This window comes from Urocitellus parryii, chromosome 4 (assembly GCF_045843805.1).
Source record: "Urocitellus parryii isolate mUroPar1 chromosome 4, mUroPar1.hap1, whole genome shotgun sequence".
In the NCBI taxonomy this organism is placed as follows: domain Eukaryota; kingdom Metazoa; phylum Chordata; class Mammalia; order Rodentia; family Sciuridae; genus Urocitellus; species Urocitellus parryii.
In genome coordinates this window covers 45,276,859-45,300,231 of record NC_135534.1, presented here as the reverse complement: position 1 = coordinate 45,300,231, position 23,373 = coordinate 45,276,859, and the positions used below count along the sequence as shown (strand labels likewise).

Below are 23,373 nucleotides of genomic sequence, written 5' to 3'. Positions count from 1 at the left end.
ACATTTAGGGTTATTATTGAGATATGGTTTGTTCTTCTATCCATATTTGTTTATTGATGTTACTAAACCTGATTTGTTATCCTCTTTGACTACTTTCCCCCCTTTACTGTCCTACCTCCCATTGTTGGTTTTCAATGTTGTTTTCCATTTCCTCTTCCTGTAATGTTTTGCCAAGGATTTTTTGAAGAGATGGTTTTCTAGCTGCGAATTCTTTTAACTTTTGTTTATTGTGGAAGGTTTTAATTTCATCTTCTAACCTGAAGCTTAATTTCGCCGGATACACGATTCTTGGTTGGAGCCCATTGTCTTTCAGTGTTTGAAATATGTTATTCCAGGATCTTCTAGCTTTCAGAGTCTGTGTTGAGAGATCAGCTGTTATCCTGATTGGTTTACCCCTAAATGTAATCTGCTTTCTTTCTCTTGCAGCTTTTAAAATTCTCTCCTTATTCTGTATGTTGGACATCTTCATTATAATGTGTCTAGGTGTGGATCTCTTATGATTTTGCACATTCGGCGTCCTGTAGGCTTCTAGGATTTGGGATTCTGTCTCAATCTTCAATTCTGGGAAGTTTTCTCGTATTATTTCACTGAATAGACTGTTTATTCCTTTGGAATGGAGCTCTGTGCCTTCCTGTATCCCAATGACTCTTAAATTTGGTCTTTTGATATTGTCCCATAATTCTTGGATGTTCTGCTCATGGTTTCTTAGCAGACTTGCTGAGCTGTCTATGTTCTTTTCCAGTTGAAATACTTTGTCTTCATTGTCTGATGTTCTCTCTTCTAAGTGATCTACTCTGCTGGTAGTATTCTCAATTGAGTTTTTAAGTTGGTTTATTGTTTCCTGCATTTCTAGAATTTCAATTTGTTTGTTTTTTATTACCTCTATCTCCCTGTGAAATTGATCTTTTACTTCCTGGATTTGTTTGTCAATGTGATCTTTCATTGTCTGATTTTGCTGTCTCATGTCTTCCTTGAGACTCCAGATCATCTGAAGCATATATATCCTGAACTCTTTATCTGATATTCCATCTGTTGCAGCTATTACCTCTTCTAAAGTTGAGTTGACCTGCATTGCTTGTGGACCTTTCTTTCCTTGTCTTTTCATACTGCTCGCGTTTCTTTCTGCTTGGTGCAACTGTTGTGTTTTGAAATTTACCCCCTATTTATTTATGTTGCTCTTGTATACTTGAAAAGTCTCCCTTGCAGGTGCGGGCGGCGGCTGTGCCCCTACTCCAATTGGGGTGACGTGTCTACCACGCTGGCGGCTCTCTGGGCCTGTTCCGGGAGTGGAAGGCGGCTCTGCTCTGTCCCTATTCCAATTGGGGTGTCGTGACTACAATGCTGGCAGATCGCTGGGCCTGTTCCGGGCGTGGGCGGTGGGCTTGGCTGGCGGGATTCCACCTAATGGCAGTCCCTAACCTCCCTGCTTGCTAATTAATGGCTTCTCTGAGGCGCCACGCCTTCTGTAGCTGCGGGGCAGGCCGCGCGAATCAGTTGGCCTGGATCTCCGGGGTCCTGCTGCTGGCTGTTTTGATGTTGCAAGCTGTTGGAGAGTGGTAGTGTATTCTTCAGCTTTCCCGGATGGTGTCCACTGACTGCCTGGATGGAGTGTCCGCTGTTTTGATGTTGCACTCTGAAGGAGAGTGGCGGTGTATCCTTCAGCTTTCCCGGATGCTGGCCGCTGACTGCCTCGGTGGAGTGTCCGCTGTGGGGGATGGGACTGTACCGCTTCCTTCCCCTTCTGAGAACCCGTGCTCGGCCCAAGGGTCCATGTGGGCTTGGCTGGTGGGATTCCACCTAATGGCCTTCCCTAACCTCCCTGCTTGCCAATTAATGGCTTCACTGAGGCGCCACGCCTTCTGTAGCCGCAGGGCAGGCCACGCGAATCAGTTGGCCTGGATCTCCGGGGCCCTGCTGCAGGCTGCTGGGATCCCTGGCACTCTATCACTTTGATTTTTTCTGCTTGCCCCTCCCCCAGCGCTGGCTAGCCAGGTTTCCTTTTGGCTGCTACTGGGAGGAGGGGTTGGAGGTCAGGTGTCTCTGGTTTCCCCCTGGCCTGTATGGAGGCTCAGCTTGATACTCCCTCTCCCGGCAAGCCTAGGAGAGATTTTATGCGAATTCCCGCTGTCTGGGGGGTGAGCTGAATGACACCGACCTGTTTTGATGTCGCACTCTGAAGGAGAGTGGCGGTGTATCCTTCAGCTTTCCCGGATGCTGGCCGCTGACTGCCTCGGCGGGGTGTCCGCTGTGGGGGATGGGACTGTACCGCTTCCTTCCCCTTCTGAGAACCCGTGCTCGGCCCAAGGGTCCGTGTGGGCTTGGCTGGTGGGATTCCACCTAATGGCCTTCCCTAACCTCCCTGCTTGCCAATTAATGGCTTCACTGAGGCGCCACGCCTTCTGTAGCCGCAGGGCAGGCCACGCGAATCAGTTGGCCTGGCTCTCCGGGCCCTGCTGCAGGCTGCTGGGATCCCTGGCACTCTATCACTTTGATTTTTTCTGCTTGCCCCTCCCCCAGCGCTGGCTAGCCAGGTTTCCTTTTGGCTGCTACTGGGAGGAGGGGTTGGAGGTCAGGTGTCTCTGGTTTCTCCCTGGCCTGTATGGAGGCTCAGCTTGATACTCCCTCTCCCGGCAAGCCTAGGAGAGATTTTATGCGAATTCCCGCTGTCTGGGGGGTGAGCTGAATGACACCGACCTGTTTTGATGTCGCACTCTGAAGGAGAGTGGCGGTGTATCCTTCAGCTTTCCCGGATGCTGGCCGCTGACTGCCTCGGCGGGGTGTCCGCTGTGGGGGATGGGACTGTACCGCTTCCTTCCCCTTCTGAGAACCCGTGCTCGGCCCAAGGGTCCGTGTGGGCTTGGCTGGTGGGATTCCACCTAATGGCCTTCCCTAACCTCCCTGCTTGCCAATTAATGGCTTCACTGAGGCGCCACGCCTTCTGTAGCCGCAGGGCAGGCCACGCGAATCAGTTGGCCTGGCTCTCCGGGCCCTGCTGCAGGCTGCTGGGATCCCTGGCACTCTATCACTTTGATTTTTTCTGCTTGCCCCTCCCCCAGCGCTGGCTAGCCCTCATTATTTCTATAAATTCAGGTAGAAAATGGTCAAAAATAACAGATTTATAATTTTGTACAAGTATCCTTTTCCACTGGAATGAATATGTCAGAGAAAAAGCATTAATAAAAAGATTTAGATGAAGATATGATGAGATATGATATTTATTGAAAATATCAAAAATGAATTGTGACATTCTTATGTAAGATTGGTTTCCATATAGAAAGAAGAAAACAGAGGTTAACATAAACCCATTGGATGACATGCAAGTATTTCAGGGGCAAAAGGCTGAGAGGAGAGCAGATATGTGTCAATTGTGGCTGGGCATCGTTGGCTCTTGAAGGCACATCTGATGGACCAGAGCAGAAGGTCTTCATCCCTGCTCCACTCTGCTGCTTGACATCTCCAGGGTTCCCTGAGGAAGGTTGCCTCCACTTTCATCCTTCCCAGGAGTGTCCTGCAGAGCCCGCTCAAGTACTAGCTTCAGGTTCTGCCCCCACAACCCCTGCCTAAAGGAGCCAACGAAGAAGTAAATGATGGGGTTGGCAGAGCTGTTAACATAGGACAAAACAGTTGAAACCAGACAAAGGCAAAAAAGTGCCTGGAAGTCAATCTTCATCCACCATAACAGGAACACAGAGACACCGAAGGGCAGACCACAGAGGAGGAAAACCAACACTGTGAGCAGGATGGTAACATACAGCCTGGTCAGAGGCTTCTTCTGGGATCCACAGAACATCCTACCCAGCAGGGCCAGGCTGGACCCTGATAGAACCACAAATAAAAGAACCAGCCATGCAGCTAAAGTAAGTTGAACATTTTTACAAAGATGACGTACAGTTATATCAAAATATATACAAACAACTGCTTCTAGGATGCTCAGAATCATGGACAGGGTCCAGAGCAGGACACATATGACAGCTGATGTGTGCCTTGGGCGATGACAGTGGTACCAAATAGGACAGAGGACTGACAGGCAACGCTCAGTGCTAATAGCAGCGATCATGTTCATGTCTGCAATGTAGAAAAATATTGTCACGGTTCTTAGGATGCCAAACAGAGTGGTGTAGTGATGGAATACTCTGATGACTGCTAAATGTAAAAAAGTGGTATGCAAGCAGAGAAAGAGGAAGTCAGCAACAGCCAGATTTAGGATGTATGTGTAAAAGGGATTTCTGTGCATTTGAAAACTCAAGAACCAGATCACAGATGCATTTCCTGACAGCCCAAGTGGAAAAATAATGCAGATCAACACTGTAGTAATCAGATTATTCCCATCACAAATTGGAGGAAGGCTTTCATAACTTCTATTGTTTGGTGTGGCTTCTGTGCTCCAGGCTGTGATGGTTGGATCCAGGCTCCTAATCACTTCAGTGGTGCCCCTAGGAACACAAAGGAGACTTGAGTGCTTGCAGCAACAGCTCAGATTATCAGGACCACCCTACAATGAGGAGATTACTGTATCTCTTTTAAAGAACAGGAAACCAGGGGATTGCATAGGTGAGGCAACTTATCAAGAGCTAGAGATGCCTGAAATATGGATTTGAATTCTGTAGTCATTGTCTAACAGCCTGAACTCTCTGACCTGATCCCAAATGACAAGGAAATGTACTAGAATATTAACACTTCCTCTCAGAGTGGGACCAGAACTACTCTGTCCTGGGACACATTTCTCTCAGGTGTAGGAATTGAGGCAGACACAGAGGTGAGTATAATGTCTCCATCACAGAGATGATTTCCTTCAAGGAGGAGAAAGAAGACTTGGCTCTATGGCCATGTGGGAAATGTGACCTTCTGCTAAAGCAGGACTGAGAATGGCTGGTCATAGAAAGAGCTCAGTGTGTTAGGCATTGAAGACAGGTTCACTTAATTCCCAGTGCTGAACCCTATGTGTGGCCCACATGCCCTCAATATTTATTTAAGGAAAGAATAGATGAACTAGAATCCTGACAGTGCAGGATGATGTGGGTTAAATGGAAAATAAAAGTGAAAATCCAGGGAAAGACCTAAACACACACACATAATGAGATGAAGAAAATGTCATTCATCATCATCCTTAATGTGAGCAGTATTTGGTGTAGTTAGAATTACTTCTGTGTGACGAAATAACTGATGTTGACTACTGATGAGCCTTTGGAGTGTGAATTCATGGTGTCTTTGTTTAACATCTAGAGGCCTTTGGTGCATAGTGCGGGGTGGGGTGGTGGTGTCAGATTTGTATCTCAGCTGAATTTCTCAACAGTATAGAACAGGAAGGTGTGAATACAGGTGAGGTGTGAGTGCCAATGAAAAGAGGTATTTGAAATAGGAGAATAACTATGGAGGATTATAGTGGTGTGTAAAATATAAACTTACTCCATTCCCTCCCAGGAAATCCTCATTAAGATTTTCTTCTTGATGAAAGATTTTGTGTGAGAAGAGTATATGACATGAAATTGAAAGAGGGCATGGCTTGAGGTGTAAAGAAAGATTTTAACTTGAGGTGTAAAAAAAATCATTGTAATGTTTTGAACAACCAATAAAAATGTGTTTTTCAAGCACATTTCAAACAGGTAAAGGGACCCACTCATATCTTAATGATTAACAGGAGTTAATTTAGAGTGCACCACATAATTTCTCTTTGAATCCTCTCAAAAACTAATAAGGTAAGAATTTCCATCTGTCCCAGTTTTATAGAGGATGGAATTGAAGCACAAGAAGGATGAATGATTAAACCTGGTATCACACAGTGTGGATTCCAGCACCTCAGGTTCTATAGCTTTTGAACCCACCATGACACTGAGTTAATTATATGTGCATGAGAGAAAACCAGAGGAGTAAATCCCAAGTTAATTTCAGATGGCCCTCAAATTGCAAATAAAATGAAATCTAGCCTAAGCACAGTCCAGAAACAGAGAGGAAGTAAAGCCCATCAAATAGGGCACAAAAGGGAAGTGGGTAGAAATCAGGGACAGATATGAGAATTCCCAAGCCCTTTGCTGTCTCACAAGGTCAGCTATGACTTCAGAATCTAGAGGACACCCAGGGGCAGGAGGCCACCAAGGGGATAGAGGGCACATTCTCCTCTGGGCCTGCAGAGAGGCATCCTGAAGTGAACACATCTATAATGAGTTTTCTTGAATATATAAGTTTCCTTAGCATTGTTGATTTTCACAGGAAACAAGACAAAAAATGGAAGTGCTGGTGGCCTGACTGAATGCAGTTTCCACATTTCTCTTTAGGGTACAGTGTTTTGGTCTTCATTATCAATCATGGAGCCCAATAAAGACCTCATGTCTTATTTGCTTTATGTACTACTCTATGCCAATATTTACCATGTGTTCTTTTTTTATTGTTAGTTGTTCAAAACATTACAAAGCTCTTGACATATCATATTTCATACCATGTGTTCTTTGTAGATCATCTATTATAATATCCTCACCTAAAACAAAAAGAAAATGAGGCTCAAATGAAGCAATGTTCCAGAATCATATCTTTAAGAAGAGATCCAATTCCAGCCTCTGGTCTGCTGGAGCCCTACCTGATGATTTACTACCCGTCTATGCCTCATGTTGCCTTAATCTTCATAGACCACAGAATCCTGAGACACCATCAGAACCTGTCACAACTTCTACAGTCCCACAGTACAATTTTTATCTTCTGTAACAGTGATTCTCTGGGTTTTAGGTCTCAATATTCCATTTACCTTCCTCTTTTAATGCTGATATCACCACATGACTAGGCCCTGACCAAAGGCAGTGAGGAGAGTGATGTAATCAACTCCTGGTTCATAGGATTAATAAAAGGAGCACAGCCTGCATTTCCTTCTTTATTTTCTCAGAGGTATCCATTCTGATATGGGTCCTTTAGGACCACAGGATAATGGGACCCTCCCAGGGTTGGATAGAAGCACTATCGAAGAATTTCCTGAGTCGGATACTCTGGAGCTTACACACAGCTCTATCACATATCCTGTGAAGGTGAGTAGTAGTTCATTTAGAGCCACACTTTCACTCCAAAGAAGATAGAAGCTTTTCCCTTTTAAAATAGCATTCAAATTTCAAGGCAGTTTTGATTAATATCGGTGATGGTACCATAAAATTGATTCAAGAGAAATAACATATAAATAGGAAAAATTATTTCAATGGAGATAAAAATGGGAATGCATTCAATGATATCAGATTGAGAAAACTCCAGATTGTAGGAAGATACAAGGAATGGTGAGGGATAAATTTATGTGTCCTGACAGTTTTTATTCCATCCTTCATCTCTGTCTTGATAGAGTCCCAAATTTACTCATCTCTGTATACACACAAGCTAATGAGATCTTCTCCCTCTTTCTTCCCCATCTTATCCTGTTGCTGGGAATGATATAGCCAGTTTTGCCTATATTTTATGTGCATGTAAGGATATTTTATCTTCCATACTTTGTAGTAAGCTTCCAGACAATGGGACCAATTCTTTCATATTTTTAGGGCTAGCATTGGTGTGTTGACAATATTTGTGTTCAGTATATATTATAATAACATACAGAAAGAGCATCACAATAGCTTCTGGAACTTCCAGATATCTGACATACTCTAACAGAGACACTATGTGCATTATGATTATACTTATGGTATAGAGATATGAACTTGTCTTTCCTCATCTGTATGGCAGTTATATGCAGTCCCTACCAAACACTGCACATTCTGAACACAGACTCCATACTTCATGTGGCATTAAGATCAGAGCATTGCAATTCTTTAACTTCATTACCTGCTTGAGTTGTCCTGAATGGGCATGTGGCCCCTGGTGTTCACTGATCAACTTGAGAATACCTGACTCTGTGTGAAGTGCTGTTTCCCATCCAGCACTGAGGTTCTGCATCCCTATGTATTTGGACTTCTGGTTGCTGAGATGAGCTGGCAGGAGGGAAGTGAAGGTAGTGGGAGTATGGAAGGCTACAATGCCTGTGGCCTAAGTACCTGGAGGTTCTCCTAAAATGTTTTTAGGAGTTCCATTTTGCTTTGATGTCAGAGTGTGGCAGGAGAGATACTCTAAGACTTCACATAATGAATCTTGAGACAAAATGAATGTAGAGAATTACTGAGAATTACATGCCCCATTACATGGGAGAGTCTATTCCCAACATCCCCACTCAGCATGCTTGAGTGAAGGCCCCAAGCACCACTCAGTGTGAGCAGCATTCAGAAATTTTGTCTCAGGAGCAGGAATTCAGGAAGGCATAGAGGTGGTCATGATACCACCATGAAAAGAAGATATTCCATCCTAGGAAGAGAAGAAGACCTTGATTTAGGGCCCATAAGGGAATGTGGGTTCCTCTAGAACAGGTGTGAGGTGAACTTGAAATGACTCAATCCATCAGTCTCAGTGAAGACAGAAGCAGTGTTTGTATTTCCAGCATCGAGTTCTATGTGAAGTATCTTTTGTATTCATTGTAATGCAATGAATGCATGAATGAATGAGGATCCTAAGCATAGTGAAGATTGTGACTCAATGAAAACACAATAAAAAGTATCAGAAAATACATAAAAATTAAATGAACAAACTTCATATTATCAGACTTTCTGTGGAAAGATCCGGGTGTGTTTAGCATTTCTTGTGTGGGCTCACAGAAATTAAATTGACCACTGAATGCATTTCAAGTGAGGCTTCAGAATGGTTTTATTAAGCACTTAAAAGCATTTTCATCCTCTATGGGAGTAGGATTTGTACTTGAACTGAACTGTGTAGCAGCCCCAAGGAGATACAAATAAGCAATGGTGGGGTCTGAGTGTCACTGAAGAGAGACTTAAGTGTTGGAATATCTGTGGAGGACTATTAAGTGTTGCTCTGGGGTGTGTCCAATAGAAACATACTTCAGTTTTTCTCCCAGATGATTCTTAGCACAGTTGCTTTAGAGATCAAATGTTTTTGTGAAGCATCTATGAGGAGTTGTAGATGAAGTTCAGGTCTTGAATGGAAGGAGAATTGCTCATGCAAATTTCAACTGGAGCATATGTCATGCTCCTACCTGAGGAAAGACAAACAGCATGGGCTTGAGAATTTACCTGGCATTTCATCCTTAAATCCTCTGAGAAACCTGTCATGCAAGAATTAGTAGTTTCCCATTTTATAGAGAATGGAATTTTAGTACAAACAGGATAAGTTATTAGCCTTTGTCACTGTGAATTTTTACCCAGCAGTGCTGTCTCATGGTAGGTTCCCAGGCCAGTCCTTGTGACTCACACTCTGTGTGCTGTCCCACAGGAAGCAGGAAAAGCAGAGGTGTCATTCCCACCTTATATACAATATCACAGTCAAATTGTGGATGAAAATGAAATCTAGCATAAGTGCATTCCACAAAGAGAGAGGAAGAGAATCCACTCAAGTAAGGAACAAAAGAAAGGTGGATGGAAGTCAGTTAGGATTAGATATTCCAGGTGTCCTTTGTTGTCTCAGAAAGGGAGCTAGGACTTCAGAATTAAGAGCACTCACAGGGGAAATGAGGCTTCTGAGTGGACAGAGAATGCATATCTCCTGAAGATGTAGATGCATCCAGGACTGAACGGATGGCCTCCACCATGTGCTCTTTCAGAGAAAGGAGCTTCGCATCCCTGAGTGGCCAGAAAAAGTTGTGGGAGGAAAACCAGAAACTTTGTTATTTGCACTCAGGGGACTTACAGTTCACCCAGCTGTCTGTCCTTAGGGTGTGATATGTTTTATTCCTTAAAATTAGAAGCTCAATAAGGCATAGGTCATGCTTGTTTGTTTTCACTAATGAATCCAGTGTTCCTTACTGGCCATCAATTGTAATATCTTCACTTATTCCTTGAAGAAACTGAGGCTTTAACAGACAACAGAATTTTCTTAAATTACACCAAGAGTCACTTCAATACCAGCCTCACATCTCTTTAGCCACCTCCACCCCCTCCCCCAACCCAGACTTTTGGTATCTGAACTCAGGGACACTTAACAACTGAGACACATCTCTGGTCCTTTTTCTTTTTTTGTGTTTTACTTAGAGACAAGGACTCATGAGTTGCTTAGGGCCTCACTCAATTGCTCAGGCTGGCCTTGAACTCCCGATCCTCCTGTTTCAGCCTCTGAAGCATCTGGGATTACATGTGTGCGCCACAGCACCCAGCTCTTGGAGCACTTTCTATGACTTTCTCACTGTACTCTCTTACATTAATCATTATTTTTGAGAAATATTGAAAGTATTTTCATGTGAGTGCTGAATGTGAGAGTCATGGGGGATTGTAGAAATGGCTAATTTTCTCTCACCTCTGTCATATAATATATTAAGAGGATTAAATCAGTAAAAGACCATATTTTTCAGTTTTTCATGGTGTTTATAACCCCATGTTACTAGGTACTGATGAACAGGATGTGAGCAGAAGCAATGTAACCAAATCCTGAGTCATGGTATTAATAGGAGATAATTTCTCCTTTTTTCCCATTCCTCCTGGAGGCGCCATGATATGTCCAAAAACCTTGCAGGACAAGCAGGATAAGGGTAACTTTTCTTTGATTGTAGAGTAGCAATTTGGAAGGAATTCTATGTCTGATTGTGTTGGAGCCTCTAGCTCAGGTCTTAGACACTATGAAAATTGGTGTCTGTTAGAGCAGCCAAACATATTGTCTAGTGAATAAGTAGTGCATGTTCCCACAGATCCTGGGGTGACCATGGCAGGGGTTCTTCTCCTGTCTGGTCATCATCTCCTGCTTCTGAAGCTGTAGTTATAGCTGCTTTCATTGGCACATGCTTCTTCCCTTGTCACTTCAAGCCCAGAATATAAATGATGTGGCACTATTGCTTAGGATGCTTTACTGTGAATTGTAAAATTCTCTTACTCCTTCCCAATTTTATGCATGATCTGTTCATGGAATTGATCTCAATGAGTTCAGATTGATTAATCTGTTTTCTCTTTTAGATCTTTCAAATACTTAATGTGTAATCATTTTGAAAAGCAAGTAAATCAGTGAAATCAAGTTCATAACAACATGTGTCTGAATGAAATGCCTATCTGTCACCTTGTTCCTTAAATTCATATATAAATTGCCGTAGGAAAGTAGGTTTCAAAAGGTGAATACAGGAGAGCTTATGGGGAGATGGATCAGAAGGGAGAAAGTTCTGGTAATTCCCATTCTGACACTCAATAGTCAGCAAAGCCATGAAAAAGATTCCTGTATCTTGTCTTTTCATGAAGGAAACTACATATAACACCACAAAGTAGAAAAAGGGGGTTTGTACTTTGAAAAAAATCATAATTCAAAAAGGGAAATAAAAAGCTGGGATATTGCCTTTCGTTTTGTGCATTTTTCTGCCCAGAGTGGAGTATTTACTCAGGATGAAGGGGGATAGCCTTTATAGAACTGAGTGAGGTCAGAGGACCCTATTTCATTCTTTACCTGGGAAATGCCTAGAAGAATTGGCATGAAAGATGGTGACCAAAAAGCAATGAACTTGTTTAACAGCCCTGCTATTTCCTGTACAGTACTGGGGGCAAGTCAGAATCCAGAGCCATTCCAGGTGTGGGCCATTACCAGACAGTCTTGATTGCTCTTCCATTTCCACTCACTCAGGCTCTCCCATCCAAACCAGCTCAATTTCCTGCAAGTCCTTGTTGTTATGGATCCTTAAATAGTCACTATAATCCTAGTGGAATTGATCTCAATGAGTTCATATTGATTAATTTGTTAATGTTTGCAATGTAATCTTGCAATGTGGGTCTTTGTACCTAAGGAATAAAATATATATGAATACGTCTTCAAGTATCACCATGGCTCATCTCCACGTTTTTAGTGTCTTTTTTTTTTTTACTACAGAATGTTTGATTTCTTTCCCAAACACTAAGTAGTATCATGTAAAGTGAGTATACCTGAATCCTATTCTCCATTGGCCTTCACATATTCAACTTTCCATGCTTCTTTCTATTCTCATTATCAGCTCTGAATGATAAAAATAAACATCTATTTTTAATTTATCCATATCATCAATTGAATCAATTGACTTCCCAAAATAAAGAGTTTGGCATACATCCAACATCATTCCTCTTGCCTCCACTTAATGAAATTGTTGTTTTCCTCATTTGGCATAGATATTATAAATTTAATTCTTCTCCTACAACTTCCCTCCTTCTTCTCATGTACCAGTGAAAGCTAGCTGATAGTCACTTTGTACATGACATTTTAACTAGAACCTGTTTGCAATATTCAGAATAAATTTTCAGAGGATTTAGTTAGCAAATATTTAGCAGGCATCTCTTTATGGGCTCAATTGTTTTCCTCCACCAATTGCTGTTCTGAAGACCTTATTTTCACTATTGCAGAATATGATGCTTTTTGAAGATGGGGATCTTTATAGAGAAGATGAAGTTAAAATGAGATAATTAGGGTGTTTCCTAATTCAACATTACTGGTATTCTTAAAGGACATGGAGATTAGGGCAGATACACACAGAGGGAAGACAATATGAAAGTATACAAAGGAGAAGATGATGTCTACAAGGACAGGGGGAAATTATCAGAAAAAAATATGGACATTTCAGCATCAAAATCTTAGTATTCTAACTTCCCAAATTGTGAGAAAAGAAATTTCTGCTTAATCTACCCAGTCTATAGTCCTTTGTTATTACAGCCATAGCAAACTAATACACACTCATTGAGTCCTAAACATTATTTGAGGAATCAGTCTCAATGTGTCCTAAATTAGGATGGTAGACACTTAGGAGATTCCCGTCAAAGGGCTGAAGCATTCCTTGAGAAAACAAATAGTGATTGAAAAGGGAAGAGTCTCAAGGGGGTCTTTATTAGAAAAATGGAGGAAGCATTGTATCCAGCAGTCAATGCATAGAACTAGTGAGTTCACAAAAGTCTCAGAATTAAGCAGAAATGCATATGGGAATCCAGTAGAAATTTAATGTCAGATTAGTGGATAAAAAACAAAAATGAGCAGCTGTTTTAGAAATGGGAAAACCATCCTGTATATATACCAATGTTTCCCTATTCATTCTGGGTTGTTTCCAAAATTTAGCTATTTCGAATTTTGCTACTATAAACATTGATGTGGCTGTGTCCCTGTAGTAAGCTGTTTTTAAGTCCTTTGGGTGTAAACCAAGGAGTGGGATAGCTGGGTCAAATGGTGGTTTTGTTCCAAGTTTTCCATGAAATCTCCATACTGTTTTGCAGATTGGCTGCACCAATTTTCAGTCCCACCAGAAATGTATGAGTGTGCCTTTCCCCTAAATTATCACCAGCACTTATTGTTGTTTTTATTCTTGATAGCTGCCATTCTGACTGGAGTGAGATGAAATCTTAGAGTAGTTTTGATTTGTGTTTCTCTAATTGCTAGAGATGCTGAACATTTTTTTCATATGTTTGTTGATTGATTGTATATCTTATTCTGAGAAGTGTCTGTTCAGTTCCTTGGCCCATTTATTGATTGGTTTATCTGTTTTTTTTTTTTTGGTGTTAAGGTTTTTGAGTGCTTTATATGTCCTAGAGATTAGTGCTTTATCTGATGTGCTTGTGGTAAAAATTTGCTACCATTCTGTCGGCTCTCTTCACCTGACTAATTGTTTCTTCTGCTGAGAAGAAGCTTTATTTTGAATCCATGTCATCATTGATTCTTGGTTTTAGTTCTTGTGCTATAGGAGTCTTAGTAAGGAATTAGGGGCCTAATCAGACATGCTGGAGATTTGGGCCTATTTTTCTTCTATTAGAAGCAACATGTCTGGTTTAATTCCTAGGTCCTTGATCTACTTTGAGTTGAGTTTAGTGCATGGTAAGCAATAGAAGTTTAATTCCACTTTTTTACATATGGATTCCCAGTTTTCCAAGCAACATTTGTTGAAGAGGATATCTTTTCTCCAAGATAAGTTTTTTTGGCACCTTTGTCTTATATGAGATAGCTGAAATTATGTGGGCCTGTCTCTGTGTCTTCTATTCGGTACCATTGGTGCACAATGGAATATCATTCAGCATTAAATAGAATAAAATCATGGCATTTGCAGGTGAATGGATGGAGTTGGAGAAATAAACTAATCCTCCAAACCAAAGGGTAAATGTTTTTTTTTTGTTGTTGTTGATATGAGGGTGCTGACACATCATATTAGTGGGGAGGCATGGGAGGAATTGAGGAAATTTAGATCGGGCAAAGTGGAGGGTGAAGATGAGAAGGGCCATGGTGGTAGGAAAAATGGTGGAATAAGTTAGACATCATTACCCCAAGTACATATGTGAAGACAAGAATTGTGTAAAAATATTTTGTGTACAACCAGGGACTTGAAAAATTGTGCTCTATATGTGTAATATGAAATCAATTGCATTCTGCTGTCATATATATAACAAATTAGAATAAGCAATTTAACAACAACAACAACAAAAGGAATGGGAAAACCATGGAGGCTGTATTTCAGAACCCAAGCTTGGGGTGTTTGGTCAGTAGGTAGTGTCAGCAGATGAGATATAGATAAACTGACCTCTGATTTAACTATATGAATTACTGTTGATCTTGATAACATGGTTTCAGAGGGAGAGTTTCCTGATGGTCAAGTGGGACAAGGCTGAAAGCAACTTGCAGGGATGGCTTGGACCTCCTGGACACTACAGGTCTCAAACATTACCTCAGCCAAGAGACAGTTTAAACAGGTGGTGGCATGCCATGTGATGATATAAACAATCATTAGTTTGTTCTATCTAAGGAAGGCAATTAAAAATCAGAGAAAATATAACACAATGACATATTCTGAAAGAAAAGAATAATAGAGATGATTAAAACATGGTATAAGGCCTGAATCAATATAAACTTGCATTAGAGAACCTGAATATTAAAAATGTCGGAGAAATTGAATTTATGATGCATGTGGGAATTTAGTATATTATAGAGGTTGCATGTCCAAGCAGTGAGTAAAACATGAACTATTAAATGAATGGAATTGAGAAAAATAAGGGGCCATGTAAAATAAAATAAACAATTTCATATGATGTGATAAATCCAAATTACTAAATACCTAAAAATAACTGATGAAAATACAATCAGAACTTCTTAAACCAAAGAAAATTCCTTTTAGTTTGGAGTGAGAAAGACTTCCAAATTGTAGTACAAAACTGAGGTTCTTTGACCACGGTAGAACTTATCAAATGTAGAACTTAGGGATGTTTTCTCCCAGTTTACATTGTCTCTTTAATGTTTCTTTTGCTATGTAAAAGCTTTAAGTTTTGATAGAATCTCATTCATTAATTTTTATTTAGTTCCCTGCACTTTTTGGTCAAATTTAGGAAGTGATTGCCCATGCCAATGTGTACCCATTCTGTTGCAGTGGTTTTAAAATATCAGGTTTTCCATTGTAATCTCTAATCACTTATGAGCTAATATTTCTGTATGTGATTTGAAGTATGGACACGACTTAATTATTTTTTTTGCATATGGATATAGAATTTTCTCAGCAGCATTAGTTAAGGAGATTATTTTTTCCTGTTATTTATTCATGGTGTTTTTGTTGAATACCACTAGACTGAATATTTGGGGCTAATTTCTGAGCACTCTTCTGTTCCAGGAGCCTATGTGTTTATTTTGATGGCAGTGTGATCACATTTTATTTGCTCTGTCCCTGCAATGTAGCCTGAAATAAGAGATGATGGGGGCTCCAGCTATGTTCTTTGGTTCATCATTGATTTAGTGATATAAAACATTTTTGGTATGTTTACATATTAATTATAGATTTTTGATTTTTCTGTGAAAATGATGTGGAAACTTAAATAGTATATTTAAACATAAAGTAGAAGTCTATATGGGCAGCAAGGCAACTAAAGTGTAAAGTCTTATCAGGGAAGTAAGAAAATTAAATAGCATATTTAATGATAGCATTAAATCTGTAGATCCTTTGTTGCCATGTAGACATTTTAACAGTATTTAGTGTTCCATCACAAGAACATGGAATGTCATTCGATTTATTTATCTCTCCTGCAATTTCTTTCAAAAATGTTTTATTATGCAGGTTTTCTTCCTCCTCAACTGAATTTACTAATACGTATTTTATTACTGTTTTTTTGTGTCTTTGAGAAATACAATTAGTCTTCATTTATTTTTTCAGAAATTATTATTAGAGTTGGTAAACATTACTCATTTTGTGTAGAATTTTGTATCTGCAACTTTACTGAATTATTTATCTGTTCTATTATATTTATAATGTGATTTTTAGAGTTTTTGCTGTATATGATCCTGTCATCAGAAAACAGTGACACCGGTTTCTTTTTTTCCTTTTTTAATTATGTTTCATTTATTATTATTATTAGTTGTTCAAAACATTACAAAGCTCTTGACATATCTTATTTCATACATTGGATTCAAGTGGATTATGAACTCCCATTTTTACCCCATATACAGATTGCAGAATCACATCAGTTACACATCCATGTTTTTACATACTGCCATACTAGTGTCTGTTGTATTCTGCTGCCTTTCCTATCCTCTACTATTCCACCTCCCCTCTCCTTCCCTCCCCTCCCATCTTCTCTCTCTACCCCATCTACTGTAATTCATTTCTCTCTCTTGTTTTTTCCTTTCCTCTCACTTCCTCTTATATGTAATTTTGTATAACAATGAGGTTCTCCTTTTATTTCCATGCAATTTCCCTTCACTCTCCCTTTCCCTCCACTCTCCCTTTCCCTCCCACCTCTCATCCCTGTTTAATGGTAATCTTCTTCTCATGCTCTTCCTCCCTGCTCTGTTCTTAGTTGCCCTCCTTATATTAAATAAGACATTTGGCACTTGTTTTTAGGGATTGGCTAGCTTCACTTAGCATAATCTGCTCTAATGCCATCCATTTCACTGCAAATGACATGATTTTGTCACTTTTTAGTGCTGAGTAATACTCCATTGTGTATAAATGCCACATTTTCTTATCTATTCATCTATTGAAGGGCATCTAGTTTGGTTCCACAGTCTAGCTATTGTGAATTGTGCTGCTATGAACACCGATGTAGCTGTATCCCTATAGTACACTCTTTTAAGGTGTTTGGGGAATAGTCTGAGAAGGGGAATAGCTGGGTCAAATGGTAGTTCCATTCCCAGCTTTCTGAGGAATCTCCATACTGCTTTCCAAATTGGCTGCACCAATTTGCAGTCCCACCAGCAATGTACAAGTGTACCCTTTTCCCCACATCCTCGCCAGCACTTGTTGTTGTTTGACTTCATAATGGTTGCCACTCTTATTGGAGTGAGATGGTATCTTATGGTGGTTTTAATTTGCATTTCTCTGACTGCTAGAGATGGTGAGCATTTTTTTTTTGTACTTGTTGATTGATTGTATGTCCTCCTCTGAGAAGTGTCTGTTCAGGTTCTTGGCCCATTTGTTGATTGGGTTCTTTGTTTTGTTATTGCTTAATTTTTTGAGTTCTTTGTATACTCTGGATAATAGGACTCTATCTGAAGTGTGAGGAGTAAATATTTGTTCCCAGGATGTAGGCTCCCTATTTACCTCTCTTATTGTTTCTCTTGCTGAGAAAAAACTTTTTAGTTTGAGTAAGTCCCATTTGTTGATTCTTGTTTTTAACTCTTGTGCTATGGATATCCTATTAAGGAATTTGGAGCCTGACCCCACAATATGTAGATTAGAGCCATCTTTTTCTTCTATCAGATGCAGACTCTCTGTTTTGATATCAGCTCCTTGATCCATTTTGAGTTAACCTTTGTGCATGGTGAGAGAAAGGGATTCAGATTCATTTTGTTGCATATGGATTTCCAGTTTTCCCAGCACCATTTGTTGAAGATGCTATCCTTTCTCCATTACATGCTTTTAGAACCTTTGTCAAATATAAGATAGTTGTAATTTTGTGGATTGGTCTCTGTGTCCTCTATTCTGTATCATTGGTCCACCCGCCTATTTTGGTACCAGTACCATGTTGTTTTTGTTACTATTGCTCTGTAGTATAGTTTGAAGTCTGGTATCGCTATACCGCCTGTTTCACTCTTCCTGTTTAGAATTGCTTTTGCTATTCTGGGTCTTCTATTTTTCCAGATGAATTTCATGATTGCTTTATCTATTTGTACATGAAATGCCTTTGAGATTTTGTGCTGAGAACGATAGCCAAGTAGGAATGATGCATTGCAATTTCCTTGTCAGCCTACCCAATGTTGCTTAGAAGGAGGACTCTCCATTGTGGAAATGGGCTTGCCTTGGACCCAGGTCATTTACAGTGACATTGCATGAAAGGTGACCTTGCTCAGGGATTAGGGTGGATCCGGGTTTAGGGTGCATCCGGGTTTAGGGCGGATCTGGGTTTAGGGCGATCCGGGTTTAGGGTGGATTCGGGTTTAAGGTGGATCCTGCTGGGAATAGGGTGTATCCTACTGCCTCATGCACCTGCTCCTTGAGTTCCTGTTGAGTTCTCGTGGGATTCAGAGGGTATTTGGGATGCAAAGCCCGGTGGAGGAGTGTATTTTCCCCAGAACGTGCGTGTAGAGTGCCGGTGAGAGTTTGGGAATAAAGAATTGCTGTTTGAATCTACAAGGATGTGAGTGGCTCGGGATTTTGTGCCCAGCAAGACTGCGGCAATTTTGATTGGCATTGCATTATACCTAGAGAGAACTTTTGGTAATATCACCATTTTGATGATGTTAGTTCTGCCTATCCATGAACAGCGTATATTTTTCTATCTTCTAAGATCTTCTTCTATTTCTCTCTTTAGGGTTCTGTAGTTTTCATTGTATAAATCTTTCACCTCTTTTGTTAGGTTGATTCCCAAGTATTTTATTTTTTTGAGGATATTGTGAATGGGGTGGTTGTCCTCATTTCCATTTCAGAAGATTTGTCACTGATGTACAAGAATGCCTTTGATTTATACATGTTGATTTTATATCCTGCCACTTTGCTGAATTCATTTATTAGCTCTAATAGTTTATTTGTAGACCCTTTTGGGTCTGCTAGGTATAGTGATAATTTAAGTTCTTCTTTTCCTATCTTTATGCCTTTATTTTCTTTTGTCTGTCTAATTGCTCTGGCCAGTATTTCAAGAACTATGTTGAATAGAAGTGGTGAGAGTGGGCATCTCTGTCTTGTTCCAGATTTTAGAGGTAATGCCTTCAATTTTTTCCATTCAGAATGTTGCTAACCTGAGGCTTAGCATAGATAGCTTTTACAATATTGATGTACGTTCCTGTTATCCCTAGTTTTTCTAGTGTTTTGAACATAAAGAATTGCTGTATTTTGTCGAATGCTTTTTCTGCATCTATCGAGATGATCATATGTTTTTTATCTTTAAGTCTATTGATATGGTGAATAACATTTATTGATTTCCATATATTGAACAAGCCTTGCATCCCAAGGATGAATCTTACTTGATTATGGTGCACAATTTTTTTGATATGTTTTTGTACCTGATTCGCCAGAATTTTATTGAGAATTTTTGCATCTAGGTTCATTAGAGATATTGGTCTGTAGTTTTCTTTCTTTGATGTGTCTTTGTCTGGTTTCAGAATCAGAGGGATGTTGGCCTTATAGAATGAATTTGGAAGAGCTCCTCTTTTTCTATTTCCTGAAATAACTTGAGAAGTATTGGTATTAATTCTTCTTTAAAGGTTTTGTAAAACTCTTCTGTATACCCATCTGGTCCTGGGCTTTTCTTGGTTGGTAATCTTTTGATTGCTTCTTCTATTTCCTCCATTGATATCGGTCTGTTTAAATTGTGTGTATCCTCCTGACTCAATCTGGGCAAATCATATGACTTAAGAAATTTATCGATGTCTTCACTATCTTCTATTTTATTGGAATATAGGGTTTCAAAATAATTTGTAATTATCTTCTGTATTTCTGTAGCATCTGTTGTGATATTGCCTTTTTCATCCCATATGTTAGTAATTTGAGTTCTCTCTCTTCTCTTCGTTGGTATGGCTAAGGGTCTGTTGATTTTATTTATTTTTCGAAGAACCAACTTTTAGTTTTGTCAATTTTTTCCATAGTTTTTTTTTGTTTCAATTTTGTTGATTTTCACTCTGATTTTAATTATTTCTTGCCTTCTGCAAATTTGCTGTTGTTTTGCTCTTCCTTTTCTAGGGCTTTTAGATGAAGTGTGAGCTCATTTATTTGTTGTTGTTTTTTTCTTTTTTTGAGGAATGAACTCCAGGTAATGAATTTCCCTCTTAAAACTGCTTTTATTGTGTCCCATAGATTCCCATATGTTGTGTCTGTATTTTCATTTATCTCTAAGAATTTTTCGATTACCTCCTTTATGTCTTCTGTAACCCATTGATCATTCAGTAACATATTGTTCATTTTCCAAGTGATGTAGGATTTTTCCTTCCTTCTTTTATCATTGATTTCCAGTTTCATTCCATTATGATCAGATAAGATGCATGGTATTATCTCCACACCTTTGTATTTACTAAGGGTTGCCCTATGACATAATATATGGTCTATTTTTGAAGGATCCATGTGCTGCTGAGAAAAAAGTATATTCACTTGAAGATGGTTCATATATTCTATATATGTCGGTTAAGTCTAGGTTATTGATTCTGCTATTAAGTTCTATAGTTTCTTTATTCAACTTTTGTTTGGAGGATCTGTCCAATGGTGAGAGAGGTGTGTTGAAGTCACCCATAATTACTGTGTTGTGGTCTATTTAATTCTTGAACTTGAGGAGAGTTTTTTTTTATGAATATTGCAGCACCATTATTTGGTGCATAAATATTGATAAAAAAAAATTTGGAAGCAGTGGGCATTCTTGTCTTGTTCCATATCTTAGAGAAGGGGTTTCAACTTTTAACTATGGAATAGAGTAGGCTTTATTTTGTTGAAATTCTGCCCTTCTATACCTAATTTGTTTTATTATGAAATTATGAAATTATTTGAATTTGTCAAATGATTTCTATGCATATAAGGAGATGCCACATGATTTTTGCCTCTCATTTTGTTAAGATGTAGATACACATTTATTGAATTGTGAAAGTTTAAGGCTATTTGCATCCTTGGGATAATTTCCACTTGTTACTGTGCTTAATATTTGAATGTATGGAATTGGGTTTGCTGGTAGATTGTTGGTGAATTCTGTTTCTGTGTTCACCAAGGATATTATCCTAGTTTTCTTGTCATGTGATGTCCTTAATATTAAGGTAATCCTGGCATTGTAAATAGACATAGAATATATTTATTTCCCTTCTATTCTTTGGGAAAGTTTCTGTAAAATTGCTGAATTCTTTAAGTATTCAATTGGTTGAGCAGCAAAACATCAAGTCTTTGATTTTCTTCAACCATAGATTTTTATCCATGCTTCATTCTCCTCACTAATTATTGATTTGGTCAGATCCTGTACTTCTTCATGACTAGACATTAGTAAGCTGTATATGTCTAGGAATTCATTCATTTTTTAGGTTACCTTCTTTGTGGTGTGTACTTGTTCATAATCACCTCTTATATTCCTTCACTTTTATGTGGTATCTGAGACAGTGTATTGTCTTTCATCTCTGATTTAATTTATGTGAGACATCTTTTCTCTTGCTAGTGTAGTTAAAAGTCTGTTGCTTGTGCTTGTCTTCTAAAAATCAAATCTTTGTCCTGTTTCATCTCTTGTATTGTCTTTCTCAACTCCATTTTATTTATGCTCTAACATTTATTATTTCTTTCATTCTTCTAACATTGGACTCAGTTTATTCCTTTTCTATTTCCTTGAAGCATTACATTGGACTGTGTGGTTGGAATATTTCTTTATTTTGGATGCATGAATGTTTTGCATGTTTTCTTCTTAGATATGCCTTTGATACATGCCACATGTTTTGGTAAGTTTTGGTCACATTTTTTCTTTCTCGATATGTTTGTAAATTTCTCATTGCACATTTATTGTTTAGGAAAAGGTTTACTCTCTATGTATTTGGGAATTCTCCAAAGTCTACTTTTTAGTTATTTAAAATCCTACAAGTCATACTGTGCCTTTGTATTTGGATGTTATTCATTCACATTCAAGGCATTATTAATAGATAAGTTCAGACTTACCTCATGTTGTTGCATCTTTCTTTATGGTGATCCATATATCTTTCCACCTTTCTTCTTTATTTCTTCCATCTTGTTCTCTTCCTCATTGTTCTTGCTTTTTTTTTTCCAATTGAAGGTTTGAGGCAACCCCATTTTGAGGAAGTCTTTCAACATTACTTTTCCAATAGCCCATGTTGACTTCATGTCTCTGTGTCACATTTTGGGAATTTTCACTATATTTCTAGATTTCACATTCTCATTGTATCTGTTATGGTGAATTGTGAGCTGTGTTCTTGGATGTTGCTATTATTATTTTGGTGTGTCAATGAATTATGCTTTGTTAGTGAACTTAGTGACAAAGGCTGTGTGTTCTGACTGCTTCATGGAGTGGCTACTCTACATTCCTCCCCTCTCCTGAGGCCTGCTTCTTTTCTGAAACACCATATTATTGAAATCAGTTCAACTAATAACCCTAAAAGCATTCTAAATGTTCAAGTGAAAGGATGAATTTTACATCTCTCCTTCTAAATGAAACATGAGAAATGACGAAGCTTAGTGAGAAAGATGATGAAAGACACCCTGGGCTGAAAGCTGGGCCTCTTGTTCCATTTATTCACGTGGTAGCTCCAAAGAAAAAGTTCTTAAGAAAAACTCAAAGTGCTACTCCAGGGAACGCTGGGATGTAAAACAGCCTGATTTCTGATATGGGGGAAGCTTTGTCGTCTTGATTAAAAATAACTCCTTTCACAACATTATCTTAAGCTAAAGTGTAATCCTGGTCAAGACTCTAACTCTCTTCAATGATCTGAGGGTTAAGAAAAGTAAGAAGGAAGCTGTGGATAGAGAGTCTGAGGCTAGCAATGTTTTCTTCCATGATGTTTAAGAAATCATCTCCACAGCATGTAAGTGCAAAATGAGGCACCAAGTGTTGACAAGAAGGTGCAAGAAGTTATCCAGAAGATCCATTCAAGATAATTTGTGAAGGTGGTTCTGCTAAACAGCAGAAGTTCAATGTAGAAATAATAGTCTTCTAATCTCTATGCTCTCTCCTCATTTTCTTGTTTCCTTTGCTGAGAAAAAGCTTTTTAATTTGAATCTATCCTATTTATTAATTCTTGATTTTACTTCTCGTGCTTTAGATGTCTTGTTAGGAAGTCATATTCTTGGCCTAGTTTTTCTTCTATTAGGCACAGGGTCTCTGTTCTAGTGCCCAAGTCTTTGATCCACTTTGAGTTGATTTTTATGGAGGGTGAGAAATAGAGGTTTAGCTTCATTTTGCTATATATGGATTTCCAATTTTGCCAGTACCATTGGTTGAATAGGCTGTCTTTGGTACAGTGTATGTTTTTGGCACCTTTGTCTAGTATGACATAACCATATTTATATATTCT

The 23,373-nt window shown here is 39.2% G+C and overlaps 1 protein-coding gene across 1 annotated transcript; it reads right to left on the bottom strand.

Annotated features, from left to right (window-relative positions):
- Positions 1-3,424: 3,424 nt before the first annotated feature.
- LOC113200886 (mas-related G-protein coupled receptor member X1-like) lies at positions 3,425-4,063 on the bottom strand. The gene has a single exon (XM_026414478.2). It carries the CDS (start codon positions 4,061-4,063, stop codon positions 3,425-3,427), a length of 639 nt encoding a protein of 212 aa, XP_026270263.2.
- Positions 4,064-23,373: the final 19,310 nt, after the last annotated feature.